Below are 16205 nucleotides of genomic sequence, written 5' to 3' on the forward strand. Positions count from 1 at the left end.
AAGTACTTCGCATCGTGTCTGGCACATAGTAAGTGTTTCACAAATGGTGGCTAATATTATTACAAGATACAGATCTTCCTTGGCTTACGATGGGGTTACCTCTAGATAAACCCATCAGAAGTTGAAAATATCCTAAGTTGAAAATGCATTTAATACACCTAATCTTCAGAACATCATAGCTTAGCCTTGCCTACCTTCAGCATGCTTAATATACTTACATTAGCCTACAGTTGGGCAAAATCGTGTAACACATAGCATATTTTATAATAAAGTGCTGCATATCTCATGCAATTGATTGAATCCTTTACTGAAGTGAAAAACAGAATGGTTGTAAGTGTATATCAGCTGTTAACCATTGTGATTGCGTGGCTTGACTAGGAGCTGCAGCTTGCTGCCATTGCCCAGCATCAAGAGGGAGTATGGTACTACCCTTACTAGCCTGGGAAAAGATTAAAATTCAGAATTCAAAGTAAGGTTTCTACTGAATGCATATTGTTTTCACATTGTCCTAAAATTGAAAAATTCTACGTTGATCCATCTTTAAGTTGGGGACTGTCTGTACATGCACTAAACCTTTTTACATATTTGTTTTATCTGTGATGCTTAAAATATATACCTATAGTGATGCAGGATACTGGTATGTGTTAGAGCAGATAATTGGCCCTTTCTTTAGTTAAACCAAGTGAAAAATAACTAGTTGGTTGTTTATGAAACTAAATTTGATGAACTACTCATTATTGATAATTAAGTGGGTAATGGTGGCACTTATCATTGTAATGAATACATTGTCTTCCTTTATAAGTCAGGTTTTTAAATAAACCAAGTAGATTTTATAAATAAATTTTTGTAGACTTTAAAAAAAAAAAGATCCCCCATTTTATCTTGTATATAGATTAAGATAATTGGATGTACGAAATTTGCCTGAATTGATGTGTATGTGTGTGTGTGGATATATTTAATGTACATATTTGGGTTTGGGGATGGAAAGAGTAGAAGATCTAGTCTGTATATCTAAATTTTCAGCTTCTGTAAACTTAGTTATTTTAAGTACTTCTGTGTCACTGTCTTCATCTATATAGTGAAGTACCATAACTTACAACTATAGTACTATAACTACTTTTCTTTATAGTTACTAATCCTGGCATTTTCTGAGGATCTTTATGAAAGTAAAGGATGTAAGGGAACTAACTGAACAAACAAATATTTTAAGGTTTCAAGTCTGACTTTAAATTTATTTTTATTCCATGTTATTTACAGTTATGAGTTGCTGGCAAAAATAATGTAACTACAGTTGACTGTTGAACAACTCGGGGGTTAGGGGCGCTGATCCCCAGTGCAGTAGAAGATCTGAGTATGACTTTACAGTCAGCTCTCAGTGTCAGAGGTTCTGCATCTGTGGATTCATACTACAGTAGTACTTAAACGGAAGAAAACCTGCATGTAAGTGGACCCACGGTTCAATCCCATGTTGTTCAAGGGTCAACTGTACTCCCTGAAACAAAGCAAAAAAATGCCAGCAAACAAACAAAAATCCTTTAAGGCCGTTTTATTTTACATTTTAAAAAATGCACTTCAAGTTTCTCCAAAAGCAAAACATCCACACATTAGTGATTTGTTGTTGTTGTCATTGAACCCTAGGTACTGGTTGTAGTCAAGGGATTCCTAGACTGCTATCTGGAATATAGTTCTAAGAATATAAGATGTTTGAAAATGTTATGAAGATATATGGCCTTCTGAAAAACTTTTTGGTTTTGCATTTGAAATGTTTTGATTGATTTGGTTGATTGACATGCTTTTCAGAGCACTTGAAAGGATAGCATTCTACATATGGAGAGGGTTCCTAGGGTCCATTTAGAGGAGCTTGCCTACAAAATTAAAATCAGCTGGCAGTTTTATTAAGGCAACAGGACAACCTATACTCTAAAAATATAATTTAGTGAATGGTATTTATGTGATAATATGTGCATATTATATGTGCATCTCTTTTCTCAAACGACTTTATATTTTCTCACTTGCTCCCAGACTATCACTGAGATTAGGAAGCAGGCAATTTCAGTTGTAGCAATTGTGTCATACCAGAGATCACAAAGCAAGTCATTGATAAATTGGTATCTGAATTTAGATCTTACTTTGTTTTTTTCTTTCCACATGTTAGATTATTTTCACCAGGTTATTTTACTGACTCCTTAATCCACGTTGAGACTTTAGAAATCTTAGTCTGTAGTTCTCAAGGTGATTTGCTAAGTATTATACAGTATGTTCTAAAAGAGTGGACTTGGAAATAAGATGGCACAAGTAAAATTAAATTTTTCTCTCAACTTGCAAGTATGCTTTTCTAGATATGGTTTTCCTTTGTTATCTATTACAGTTCTACATTTGGTCTTTAGAGTAGCAAAATTAGACAATGATGATTAAAATCTGTCTTGCAATTTTGGTTTTTAACCTGTTAGCTGTGGCCATGCATTTTCCATTTCAAACAGCTCAGCTTGGGTGTTGTAAGAAAGCAGATAACAGCCTTATGTTTATTTTAAATATTCAAATTTCTAGTGTAAATTCCTTTTAAAAAGGTAACTTTTTTTTGTGGAGGCTTAGAAAAATCTTTAAGAAACCGAAATTTAGAAAAAGTTTTTATTGGACTAGAAGAATTTTGGGAGTTTATGTAATCAGTAGTGGCCGTGAAAAAAAACCCACAACTGGGATTTTGAAAACTACTTTTTAAAAAACACTATAATGTATGCCTGAAATCGAACTTCTCACCGACATCTATAGAGGTTTGATCTAGAAGAATTGAAGGGTTAGATCAAAGAAGGAGTAATTGTTCTAAGTTGGAGATCTGTACGTGTATGGGTTACAAAGTCCTGTTATGATTGGACGGGAAGAAAACATAATTTATTTTACTGAACTATGATTGGCTAAAATCCTTTTCTTTCCACGGTATTTTCTAACAACTGAATCCGGAGCCTTTCCCTGTTTTTATTATCTGATCAGTGAGTTTGGCGTATGTACTAGTACTAAAAGTACTCAAATTGGTGCAGAGACTGTGAATTTTAAGAATGTTGACAAAAAGCCCTGAACCGGATGTTTGGCTTTCTTACAATAAAGCAGTATCGAGGTGTAAATCTCTGAATAGCTCAAACCCATAATGAGTATCTCCCCAAAACAGGAAGAATGAAAGGATGACAGTGTTATCTTCGTTTTCATTTAAAGTCGTGGACTGTGTTTCTGTCGTGACCGAGTTCTGTGGGCTTAGTTTTCATTTGAAAGTGTTGCTCTGCTTTGCAGCTGGGACTACGGGACTTTTAATTCAGGCAAAATTGCGGCTAACTCAGACTGCAGGCGCCATGTGTTCTGAAAAACATCACTCTGGAGATGCGGCTTTTAACCTTGAGTTTGTTTTGTGACCCAGAGTGGAACCAGCACACTTCACTTTCACCTCACCCCCAACTCCCCCACTTCTCAGGGAGCGACGAGTAGAGAGGTGGACGTCAAACACTACGTTTCTGAAGGACTGCACTCCTTTCTCCCGCCCCACTCTGTTTTTTTATCCTGGCTGGTCCCGCAGACGCTGCTGCAGCGTCGGGCACTACTTTCCGTCTGCGGTGGTTCCTCCGACCCTCTCCCGAGGCTCCCTCCCCCAGCCCGCGCCGGCGGAAGGAGACGCGCGGCGCTCCCTCAATCACGCTAGTGGATGGGGAGGCGGAGTAGTACTGGCCGCGGCGCGGTGGCAGTAGCGGCTGACGCTGCTTCGGGGCCTGAGACGGACGTGTGGAAATTTCTGTCCGTTTCTTTCCTTTATTTGTGGAACTGCAGCCAGAGGCTGCAAGTCGGGGAGCCCAGGGGAGCGCTGAGGATTGTGAGAGACCGAGGTCGCTGTGCCCTTCTGGGCAGAGCGTCCAGTGCGCCCCCGAGCCTGCGCTCGCTTGCGGGGCCGCCGCCTTCCCTAGGTCAGCTGTCCTCGGCATGGGAGGCCGGTAGGAGCGGGGTTTCGGTGATTTCCTGGCAGCTGAGGAGGCAGCGGCCACTTCGGCAGCGACGGCTATGGCGGTGGAGACGCGGCCGGAGCTGGTGGGGAAACGGTTCCTGTGCCTGGCGGTCGGCGAAGAGGCGCAGCCGGAGCGCGGGGAGAGCGGACGCTGCTGCCGGGGCTGGCGAGCGGGGGTTATCCGAGCGGTGTCACATAGGGACAGCCGCAATCCCGACTTGGCGGTAAGAGAGCGAACTCCCCTCAGTCTCTCGCCCGCGGCCGCAGCCCCACCCCTGGTCTCGCAGCCGCACCTTGTGGGGTTACTTCTGGCACCTGGCTTACCCAGGCCAACTGGCGGTCACGCCCCTCTCCTGCGCTCTGGGCCGGTTTGTCCACGTGCCCTGCCAGGATCGCCTCCTCCCCGCGAGGAACTTCCCCTGCGGGGGCGGTGACCCCCTCGGGACTCCCCGGCGCCCGCCCGGGCCCTTTGGCCCGCTATCCGGGAGGGATGCGGCCGCGGAGACCTGACGGAAAGGCGGGGTTGCCAGCCGGGTGCTGCGTGGGCGTGTGGGGGTGGGGGCGGACCCCTCGCTCGTGGCGGTAGGGGCCCAGCTTCACCTGCCTCTCTGTGCGAAAGTCTTACCAGTGCAGGCGTTGGAGACTGAAAACTTATCCCGTAAGGTTGCTGAAGGGGAGGGAGAAAAGGAAGGAGACAGAGCTCTGGTTTTCCAGTCTGTCCTGGGATTCTTGTGTGTTTTCGAGGCAAAGGCCCCGGCAGTGGCGGGGGCCCTGATTCAATCTTTTCCTACAGTAGATGCTTGGATTTCTAACAGGAAACGATGAAAATGAAAACTTTTGGTTTGGAGGGCCATGGAAATTATTATCTCCCTCCCTCTCTCCCTTCTTTTCTTCCGTTTGTTTTTTCCATAGTGTGTTTTTTTTGTTAGAAGGGAATAGTGTGTTAAAGTCATCCATTCCTGGGTTTTATATGATTTTAAATGAAGCAAGAAATATTGTAAGTTAAAACGTTTAAGATTCTGCAGAACCTTAAAGTGTCTTTTTCTTTGCTTGCTTTTCCTTACTTGTGACACTGCCAGTGTTTTCTTTCACTAGTGTAGGAGTGTGCAAGATTCTGAGACAGGATATGCTGTTAGTGTTCCAATAACGTCTTCACTGGGGGACATGTTGGAGTTAAGGAGCCAAGGAGAGGCAAGACACTGACTAGGCTTTGAAAGGTTGATTTATGAATACATAATCCATGAAATTTATTGGTAATACTGTGGGGTATTTAATTTTTCAGTGGATATTTAAAATTTGGGAACTTCCTTCTTTTTGTTTATATGCAGGTTTACAATTCTGAATTTACGTGTACATATGTATCTTAATACTTTTGTTGGAGTTTTTGCGTGTTTTTGTTAACTCCGGTTTCATGAACGTAGTCAGTGATATGGTTTTTTGTGGAGTGTGTTAATGTCAACTTGATACTGCAAAATATGTTTGTAGAATAGAAGTAATTTTGGAGATTTTGGTTGGTTATTCTCGTTGAAAAGAAGAAAAAGAGAATCTTCCTTAAAAAAAAATCCAAACATTTCTTAATGGTTCTACAAATTGTGGCAATTCAATGTTTGTGTAAAAAGCATGTGCTTATTTTAATTTTCCTCCTTTTACTCTGATATGTAATTGTCTTGGCTTTATGTGGAAGATAGATTATGGGTCAGCTTTTTTTTTTTTCCCGGGTACTTGGGCCTCTGACTGTTGTGGCTTCTCCCGTTGCGGAGCACAGGCTCCGGACGCGCAGGCTCAGCGGCCATGGCTCACGGGCCCAGCCGCTCTGCGGCATGTGGGATCTTCCCGGACCGGGGCACGAACCCGTGTCCCCTGCATCGGCAGGCGGACTCTCAAGCACTGCGCCCAGGGAAGCCCTTGGGTCAGCATTTTTTAATTGTTTCAAAACAAACATAGAATGATATTTTGTGTTTTCCTAAAAATTTTGTGTTTTGTTTTAGTAGATACAAGAAAATTGGGAAGTATAGTGTTAAATTACGAATGTCATTGGCGACAGTCAAGTTATCGAAGTTAAATATATTAAAAATTTTTTTGTATGGGAATTTAAATGATATGAGGAGGGGGGTTTACACATACCATGTTTGAAAAGGCAAGATGATAAATTGGGTATTTAAAAATGAAAAGTATACGTGGATGGAGGGAATCAACTGGAAAGAACAGGAAGGAGTTTCCTCAGATGATGGAAACGTTTTGCATCTTGATTGATTACACGGGTGCATACATATGTCAAAACTCATTGAATTGTGCACTTAGTATCTGTGCATTTCCTATATGTAAATTTTACCTCAAAAATGTGTTTTGAACTATAACTATGTGAACCTTTGACAGTTTTCCTGTAACAGTCTTAATTTAAAAAATTTATGTTGTTACAGTGTAATCTGAGTTTTTTAGCCTGGAACCTACAGATTTAGCATTACGTACAAACTTTCTTATATTTCTTTTTTTGCATTCATATTTTCTAAGTTAAACTTGGGACAGTTTAGCATCACCAAAATGCAATTCGCGTTGTAGACTTTTGTTACTGCAGAATAAATCAAGCCCAAAGGAGCGCTTTTTAAAAAAAAATTATTTATTAATTAATTAATTTATTTTTGGCTGTGTTGGGTCTTTGTTGCTGCTCGTGGGCTTTCTGTAGTTGTGGTGAGCTGGGGCTACTCTTTGTTGCGGTGCGCGGGCTTCTCATTGTCTTGGCTTCTCTTGTTGTGGAGCATGGGTTCTAGGAGCGCAGGCTTCAGTAGTTGTGGCACGTGGGCTCAGTAGTTGTGGTTCGCAGGCTCTAGAGCTCAGGCTCAGTAGTTGTGGCGCACGGGCTTAGTTGCTCCGCGGCATGTGGGATCTTCCCGGGCCAGGGCTCGAACCCGTGTCCCCTGCATTGGCAGGCAGATTCTTAACCACTGCACCACTAGGGAAGCCCCCCAAAGGAGCTTGATCAATTACTTTTGTGTATTTTTTTTTTTTTTGGTTACAAATATATGTAATTTAAAAACTGCAAGTTCATTAGGAATCTCAGATATGTATGTATTTATGGCACATGATTTGGAAGGATAATTATCAGAAGTTGAAAGTAGTTTAGGGGATGCTTGGTCTCAAAAGTTAGTTATTCTTATTTTTGGTCTTATGTATGAGGAATTTCCACATGCATTAATTTCCTATACTACTGTTAACTAATTATCACAACCTTGGTGGTTTAAACAATACGAATTGATTATTATAATGGTTCTGGAGATGATAAGTCTAACTTCTGGGTTTCTATGGGCTAAAATCAAGGTGTGATTATAATTGTGTTCTTTACTGGAGGCTCTAGGTCTCACTTTTAGAAGCAGCCCACATTCATTGGCTCGTGGTCCTCTTCCTCCTTAAAAACCAGCAGTTTGTCTCTGTTTTTCTCTAGTCACATCTCCCTCTTGACTCTCCTCCTTCCCCTTATACTTTTAAGTGCCCTTGTGATCATACTGGGCCCACACAGATAATCCAGGATAATCTCCCCATCTGCTAATTAACAACCTTAATATCATCTGAACCCTAATTCTCCTTTGGCATGGAGTTTAACATAGTTACAGGTCTCATGTATTAGGACATGAGCATCTTTGAGGTGGCATTATTCTGCCCACCATACCATGGTAGCAAAAATATTCTTTTACAATATGACCATGATTTGATACAAATAAATTAAGGCTAAAATTATTGTACTTTTTCCTGCTGTGAGTTTTAGCGATATCACTATGTGATCTCTTAAGTAAATGAGCTTAATTTGTAGAAGTTGTACTCAGCTGTGCTTGTATAATTTCACCTATTTTGTTGGTGACTTTTAAAAAATGGCTTGAAAAATCTTCTGGGATATCTTGGAATTACATTAACCAACAAAAGACTTTATCTGAACCCTTTTAATTCAGGAGGACCAAGTTGTTGATTAAATTGAAATACATAAAATACATTGTGAGCCCTCAGCATGTTTTCTTTTTTGTAGTTCCATTGTTTAGAAAGGTTCTTCAGTTGTTATACATGTTGAATGTTTATTACTGCCCTACTTTTTGAGGAACTTTCTAGAAGATTGATAGTATTATGGAAGGAAAGCTGACAGTTGAGACAAGTATGGTTGCATAATATTCAACCTTGAATAATATTGTCATGCTAATTATAGAGCAAAAATTGATTTACTCTTTGCTCATTTTACTTCCCTTGCACAACTTAACAGCCCTTTATTTATTTACTTATTTATTTATTCATCCATTCAGTCACTTACCCACCTACCTTCCCTTGAAGCTTAATGTGATTGCATCATTGTTTCACGCTAATCCTATCCAAAGTGTGAGTATTTTTTTAAAATGTATCAGGTTTTCATAAAACATTCCAGGTTACCGTGACATTTTGCAATGTCATTGAAAATCATTTTTAATCTGGTTAGAGACCTCCCCACTGGGATTCTTCATTTTGGATGCAGTCATCTATTTTCCTTTCCCACAAAAGTTTCCACTTTTCCACACTCCTCTTTTTTTCTTTTTTCTTGGACTTTAGTCTTCCAGATTAAAATCTAAGAGTGTGCTGTTTGTGTTTGAGTCTGCTTCTTGAGAATAAAATTCCCAGAATTTTGCACTCGACTTTGTGCTGTGTTGCATAAGAGGTTAGATATTTGCTGAGTGAATGAGAAGTTGAAGTACATTATACCTGATAGATCTTCATACCAAGGACCCAGTCCTGTTTCAAATGAAATAGAAACTGCTCTGCAGCTCCTGAGAATGGACACTTAACAGATTCACACTTGGGATCTCTGGATCTTGGGTCAGTTATTCTTTTTCCCTGTAGAATAATATTTCCATCATTTCTATTTTTACATAAGAATTCTTTTGAGTCAATCTCCTTTACATTAATATATTGCTTGAAACAGAGTCAGGGAAGAAGTAAAGTTATAATAAAGGAAGGAAAATATTAACTGAAGTATTCAAAAATTCAGGAAGGGATGCTAAGAACTGAATTACATCTTGATTGCAACATAAAAGAAGAACACAGATACAACAACAAAGGCAACACACACACAAATAAAAACTTCTGTTTCTTGGTGAAAGAAGCTAACTCTTTTTTAATGTCAGTAGAGAAATATGAAGATATTTTGTGTACATTGAAAAAAAGCGGTTTACATATAATCATGGAACATTTTTCTGTAGCGCTTATAAAACTTTACTCCTGACTACCATTAATACTAAATTTGATAACATCTTGAGTTCTTTGGGGACTCATTATCGGATAGAAAGGAGCAAATGCACACAGTTTCTGAATGTTCATACCAAGTTGCTTCATGAGTGATATAATATAATTTTAAATCTCTTTCACAAGAACAGTGTTCTCAGCAAATATTTTATTTGAAGTACAATGAATCAATGTGAAGTTACTTGAAAATAGTTGTTATCTAATAGTCCCTTGTTAAAAACTCAGATTGAAAGTTTCTTGTAGAGAAGTGAAAAGTATGGGCAATTATTGTTACCTATTTTTTAACTTGAAAATTACTCTCTGTCTAATAAAAAGCATTCTACAATTAAAAAAAAAAAGTACCAGGTTTTAGGACTTCCCTGTTGGCCCAGTGGTTGGGACTTGGCCTTCCAATACAGGGGGTGCAGATTCAATCCCTGGTTGGGGAGCTGGGATCCCACATGCCTCATGGCCAAAGGACCAAGAACATGGAATGGAGTCAGTGTTGTAACAAATTCAATAAAGACTTAAAAATGGCCCACATTGGGCTTCCCTGGTGGCGCAGTGGTTGAGAGTCCACCTGCCAATGCAGGGGACGCGGGTTCGTGCCCTGGTCTGGGAAGATCCCACATGCCGCGGAGCGGCTGGGCCCGTGAGCCATGGCTGCTGAGCCTACGTGTCCGGAGCCTGTGCTCCGCAACGGGAGAGGCCACAACAGTGAGAGGCCCACATACCGCAAAAAAAAAAAAAAAACCTTAAGAAAAATGTTATCAGGTTTTTTCAGTACCCAAAAGGAACAAAAAATCATAGTATTGTGTTTCATAGACCAAACATGTAAATTTGTTTGTATTTGGGGGAATTTTCTAATGCTCACTTAGTGAGGAGTAGCTAACTTTGTAATATAGATTTTAAGCTGTTCTAAACTGTGTACTACCTGTAGGTTAAAGTTACTTTGCAAATCTTATATGTCCTAAATGTAAGTATCTTAAATATGAAAACTGTGTTTTTCTGCTTACCTGTCTCTTCATTTAAGTTTCATATTGAGTTGGTGGTATTTGATTCTTTAAGTTTTGTTAGGATAATTCTTTAGATAAGTCTAAAATGTATATCATGGTGTTGTAATATTGCTAATACTAATTTCTGGTCTAGGCACACAGTGTTGAATGAATGAATGAATGTATTTTATTTCATTGCTCAGTATGACCTGGATAAGTTAACCATAGGGAAAATTGGTTTAGCTGGTAGGTAGAAAAACTTTTATGTCTGATTTGAGTACATACAGGTTCCGCTGCCACCCGCCCCGCCCCGCCCTTGAATTTATATTGTGATTGGTCCTAAAGACTTATGTACAGGAAAATAAGTATGTAAACTGTAGCTGTGGTGGCAAGTAACTTGTGCAGTTGTAACCACTAGCTGGTTTTAAAAGTAGACAGCCACCCAGTAAATGGTGTGAAGTGTATGTTTCTGTGTAAAATTAAATAAAGCATGTTTTGTTTTTTCCCTTTTGACCAGTCATAGATATATCCCGGCACGTATTTTGATGCCATTAATTTAAAATAGAGAATGTGGGCTTCCCTGGTGGCGCAGTGGTTGAGAGTCCGCCTGCTGATGCAGGGGACGCGGGTTCGTGCCCTGGTCCGGGAGGATCCCACATGCCGCGGAGTGGCTGGGCCCATGAGCCATGGCCGCTGAGTCTGCGCGTCTGGAGCCTGTGCTCCGCAACGGGAGAGGCCACAGCAGTGTGAGGCCTGCGTACCGCAAAAAAAAAAAAAAAAAAGATAGGAGCAAGTGTACATGGTTTCATTCCTCCCACTCATATGTGATCAACCTGAGCATCACTAAAAGAAAACCACACATTATGAATCTACTGGCAATATATGGTAGGAAGTACACCAATGAAATATTTGTACTAAAAATAAAACCAATGAAGTATTTGTACTAAAAATTATTGAACTTGAGTATAATCAAGCTTCTACATTCAACCACTAATTTGCAGGACATATGAGGGTAGAGGAGCATGTTAAACACCACCATGAGGATGCAGTCAACTAGGTCCAGGATGTGGGAAATTCTAGAACTAGAGCTGTGCTGTTGAATCTTGTGGCAAGTTAAATTGATTAAAATTGAATATCAGTTCCTCATTCACTGTAGCCAATTTCAGGTTCTCAGTTGCTACATCTAGCTAGTGACTATGGTTTTAGACAATACAAATAAAAAAATTTCTATCATTGCAGAAAGATCTATTGGATGCCACTATTCTAGAGTAAGCTTTAAAAGAACAGGCAACTTATCATACAGACTAGTAGAAGGGGGAAAAAATGGAATGATAAAAATAAAAGAAGGCAGGAAGAGAGACAAACATAACAAAGGCGAGACAAACAGAAAGCACAAAATAAGAGATTTAATTTAAACCCAGATATATCAGTAATTACATTAAATGTAATTGACTAAACATTTCTATTAAAAGGAAGGTTATAAAACTGGGAGGAGAGAACCCACAAAACACACTTACTGGGACTTCCCTGGTAGCACAGTGGATAGGAATCTGCCTGCCAATGCAGAGGACACGGGTTCGATCCCTGGTCTGGGAGGATCCCACATGCTGCGGAGCAACTGAGCCCATGCACCACAACTACTGAGCCTGCACTCTAGAGCCCGCAAGCCACAACTACTGAGTCCACGTGCCGCAACTCCTGAAGCCTGTGTGCGTATGGCCCGTGCTCCGCAACAAGAGAAGCCACCGCAGTGAGAAGCCTGCACACCGCAACGAAGAGTAGTCCCTGTTTGCTGCAACTAGAGAAAGCCCACGCGCAGCAGTGAAGACCCAACGCAGCGAAAAAAAAAAACTACCCACGCTTATTTGCTGTTTATAACAAATCTATCTAAAACATACAAATACTTACAGGAGGTTGTAAAAAGATGGGGAAAAAACTTCCATGCAAATACTAATTAAAGATAGTTGACATGGCTATGCTAAAGACAGTGTTTAAGAAAAGAAGCGTTATTTGGGATAAAGAGGCTTTGTTTACCATGGTAAGAGTTTATTCAGCAAGAAGATATAATTTCAGTTTTCTAAGTATCTGTGACATGACTTAAAATACATAAAGCTGGAATTGATAGAACTATTAGAGAAAATAGACAGATGTATAACCATAGTGCGAAGTTAAATAGCTGATAGAACTAGCAGTAAAATAACAGTAATAGAATAATAAGTACTTGGCTTTGGCCATCTCACAAGGCAGTTGTGTGAATGAGGTAGTATATTTAATAAATACACCGTCATTCAATATGAGTAGGTATTTAACATGAATAAATACTGAAATACTTTTATTCAAAAAATATTTGAGCACCTTCTAATGACTGGTACCGTTTAAGACGTGTGTTTTGTGAGGTGTGCAGCCTTAATCAAATGTAAGATGTTGTCAGGTACAGTTACCAATTTTAAGTGCTTAATGAATGATAAGCAGTAATATCTGTATGGATTCATAGAAGTGAGTGATACAGATTTGAAGGATGCATTCGTTGAGGAAACAGGATATTTTGGGCCCTGAAGAGTGACTGGCATAATATATTGGGTTGGCCAGAAAGTTCCTTCGGTTTTAAAATAAAAATAGAAGACACATTTTTCATTTTCAGCAAGAAATTTATTGAACAACGTATTCACCATTTTGTTTCACTACCTTCTGCCATTTTTCAGACAACTTCATAATTTTCATCTTACCAAAACTTTTTAATCTTTTTGAGCAAAGAACTGGTCCAGGTGCCTTTTCCAGTCTTCCAGGGAATTGAAATTTTTTCCATTAAGAGAATTTTGTAAAGACGGAAATAAATGGAAATCCGAAAGTACAATGTCCGGTGAATACGGCGGATGACTCAGAACTTCCCAGCCAAACTGTAACAGTTTTTGCCTGGTCATCAGGGAAACATACGGTCTTGTATTACCCTGATGAAAGATTATGTGTTTTCTGTTGACTAATTCTGTACGCTTTTCGTTGAGTGCTGCTTTCAGTTGGTCTAATTGGGAGCAGTACTTGCTGGAAATAATCGTCTGGTTTTCCGAAAGGAGCTCATAATAGAGAACTCCCTTCCAATCCCACCATATACATAACATTCACCTTCTTTAGATGAAGACTGGCCTTTGGTTTGGTTGCTAGTGGTTCATTTTGCTTGCCCCACAGTCTCTTCCATTCCCCATTATTGTACAGTTATCCACTTTTCATCGCTGGTCACAATTTGTTTTAAAAACAGTACGTTTTTGTTGTGTTTCAGTAGAGAATTGCATGCAGATACACAGTCAAGAAGGTTTTTTTTCGCTTAACTTACGTGGAACCCAAACATCAAAGCAATTAACATAGTCAAGCTGGTGCAAATGATTTTCAGTGCTTGATTGGGATATTTTGAGTATGTTGGCTGTCTCCCACATGCTATAACGTTGATTGTTCTCGTTGATTGTTCTCAGTTAATGTCTCGATTTGATCGCTATCAACTTCAACTAGTCTACCCGCCCGTGGAGCATTGTCCAGTGAGAAATCTCCAGCACGAAACTTCGCAAACCGCTTTTGACACGTTCGATCAGTCACAGCACCTTCTCCATATACTGCACAAATCTTTTTTTGCGTTTCAGTTGCGTTTTTACCTTTCTTGAAATAATAAAGCATAATATGCCAAAAATGCTGCTGTTTTCTTCTATCTTCAGTATTAAAATGGCTGTACAAAAATTCACCAATTTACAAAGTGAGAGAGTGGCATGGACATATATACACTACCAAATGTAAAATAGGTAGCTAGTGGGAAGCAGCCACATAACACAGGGAGATCAGCTCGGTGCTTTGTGACCACCTAGAGGGGTGGGATAGGGAGGGTGGGAGGGAGGGAGACGCAAGAGGGAAGAGATATGGGGGTATATGTATATGTATAGCTGATTCACTTCGTTATAAAGCAGAAACTAACACACCGTTGTAAAGCAGTTATACTCCAAGAAAGATGTTTAAAAAAAATTCACCAATTTTGATTTTTTTAAATTCACTCTGATATGACAGCTGTCATGGTACATTCTACAAAATTGTTTTGAATGAAGTTAAAGACACCTAAGCGCTACTAGAGCCATCTTAACGAGGAAACTGAAAAACATTATGGCCAACCCAATAATAATATTAGAAGAGGTATAAAATGGTTTTGGTAGAAAGAATGGCATGAGGAAAAGCAAACCACTTGGCTTCAGAGAGGGTTCATATTGGAATAACAATAAGAAAAATAATGTGAAAATTAGGGCCAAATTGTAATATCAGATTGAGAAATTTGTGGTATGTCTAGAGTGGTTGGCTGAAATGAATATCCTAGTACTTGTGTCATTTCCCAATTTTATGAATACAGTTGTCCCTAGGTATCCATGGGGGCTTGGTTTCAGGGCCCCCTCAGATACCAAAATCCAAGGGTGCTCAAGTCCCTTTCTTAAAATGGCATAGTATAGTTGGCCCTTCGAATCTGAATATGTAGAGCCATAACTATATTTTTGAAGGTAGAATGAAGGGCCTTTAATTTTGGTCGCTGAAACAGCAGACTAATTTCCATACAGATTGTACCTGTTTACAGCTGCAGTTTATGGAAGCACCAGTTTTCCCACACAAGTCTCAACACTATTGGATATTGTTAGTCATAATTTTTGCCTAATTCGCCCCCAAAAAAAGGTACCTTGCTTTAATTCCTGTTTATGTGTTTTTGAGTCTCATGTATTTATTGGCCTTATTTTAAAAATATATAAATAGCTTGCTCGTAGTTTGGCCTTTTTCTTTTTTTAATTAGTTATGTATTTTATTTTTGGCTGCATTGGGTTTTTGTTGCTGCATGTGGGCTTTCTCTAGTTGCAGCGAGCGGGGGGCTACTCTTCATTGCGGTGCGCAGGCTTCTCATTGAGGTGGCTTCCTGTTGCGGAGCACAGGCTCTAGGTGCAGGGGCTTCAGTAGCTGTGGCTCAAAGGCTCTAGAGCACAGGCTCAGTAGTTGTGGTGCATGGGCTTAGTTGCTCCGCCGCATGTGAGATCTTCCCGGACCAGAGCTCGAACCCGTGTCTCCTGCATTGGCAGGCGGATTCTTAACCACTGTTCCACCAGGGAAGCCCTGGCATTGGGGGTTTTTTTTGTTTTTTTTTGTTTTTTTATGCGGTACGCGGGCCTCTCACTGTTGTGGCCTCTCCCATTGCGGAGCACAGGCTCCGGACGTGCAGGCTCAGCGGCCATGGCTCACAGGCCCAAACGCTCCGCGGCATGGGGGATCCTCCCGGACCGGGGCACGAACCCGTGTCTTCTGCATCGGCAGGCAGACTCTCAACCACTGCGCCACCAGGGAAGCCCTGGCATTGGGATTTTGATAGAGGTTATATTGAATCTGTAGCTCTCTTTGAGTAGAATTAATATTATTAACAATATTAAGTTTTCTAATCTATGAATACAAGATTTCTTTCCATTTATTTGTGTTTTTAATTTTTTTCAGCAACATTTTGTTGTTTTCAGTGTAGAAGTATTTTGCCTCCCTGGTTATGTTAATTCCTAAGTATTATATTAAATATTTTTAATGCTATTGTAAATGGAATTTTCTTAATTTCCTTTTAGGTTGCTTATTGTTAGTGTATAGAAATGCAACTGATTTTCATGTGTTGATTTTGTATACTGCAACTGCTGAATTTTTTTCTAACAGTTATTTTCCCCTGTGTGTGTGAAATGTTTAGAATTTTCTGCATATAAGATCGTATCTGCAAATAGATATTCTTTCCCATGTGGATGTCTTTTCAGTTTCTTGTTTAATTTTCTATTTAGAACTTCCAACACCATATTAAATAGGCATGGCAAGAGGAAGCATCTTTGTCTTGTTAATCTTAAAACGTTTGTAGTTTTTTACTGTTGAATATGATGTTAACTGTGGAATTTTCATATATGCCCTTTATTATGTTGAGGTAGTTCTTTCTATTCCTAGTTTGTTGTGCACTTTGTATCATG

General features: G+C 39.8%; 1 protein-coding gene across 2 annotated transcripts in view; it reads left to right on the forward strand.

Annotated features, from left to right (window-relative positions):
* Positions 1–4038: 4038 nt before the first annotated feature.
* The window catches only part of JMJD1C (jumonji domain containing 1C), a 246084-nt gene continuing 233917 nt past the window's right edge, over positions 4039–16205 (forward strand). For both annotated transcript variants that reach the window (XM_065893794.1, XM_065893795.1), the window contains exon 1: positions 4039–4206. In XM_065893794.1, coding sequence (XP_065749866.1) covers positions 4039–4206 — 168 coding nt within the window. The remainder of the gene's footprint in view (positions 4207–16205) is intronic.

The sequence above is a fragment of the Phocoena phocoena genome, chromosome 16 (genome assembly GCF_963924675.1).
Source record: "Phocoena phocoena chromosome 16, mPhoPho1.1, whole genome shotgun sequence".
Classification (NCBI taxonomy): Eukaryota; Metazoa; Chordata; class Mammalia; order Artiodactyla; family Phocoenidae; genus Phocoena; species Phocoena phocoena.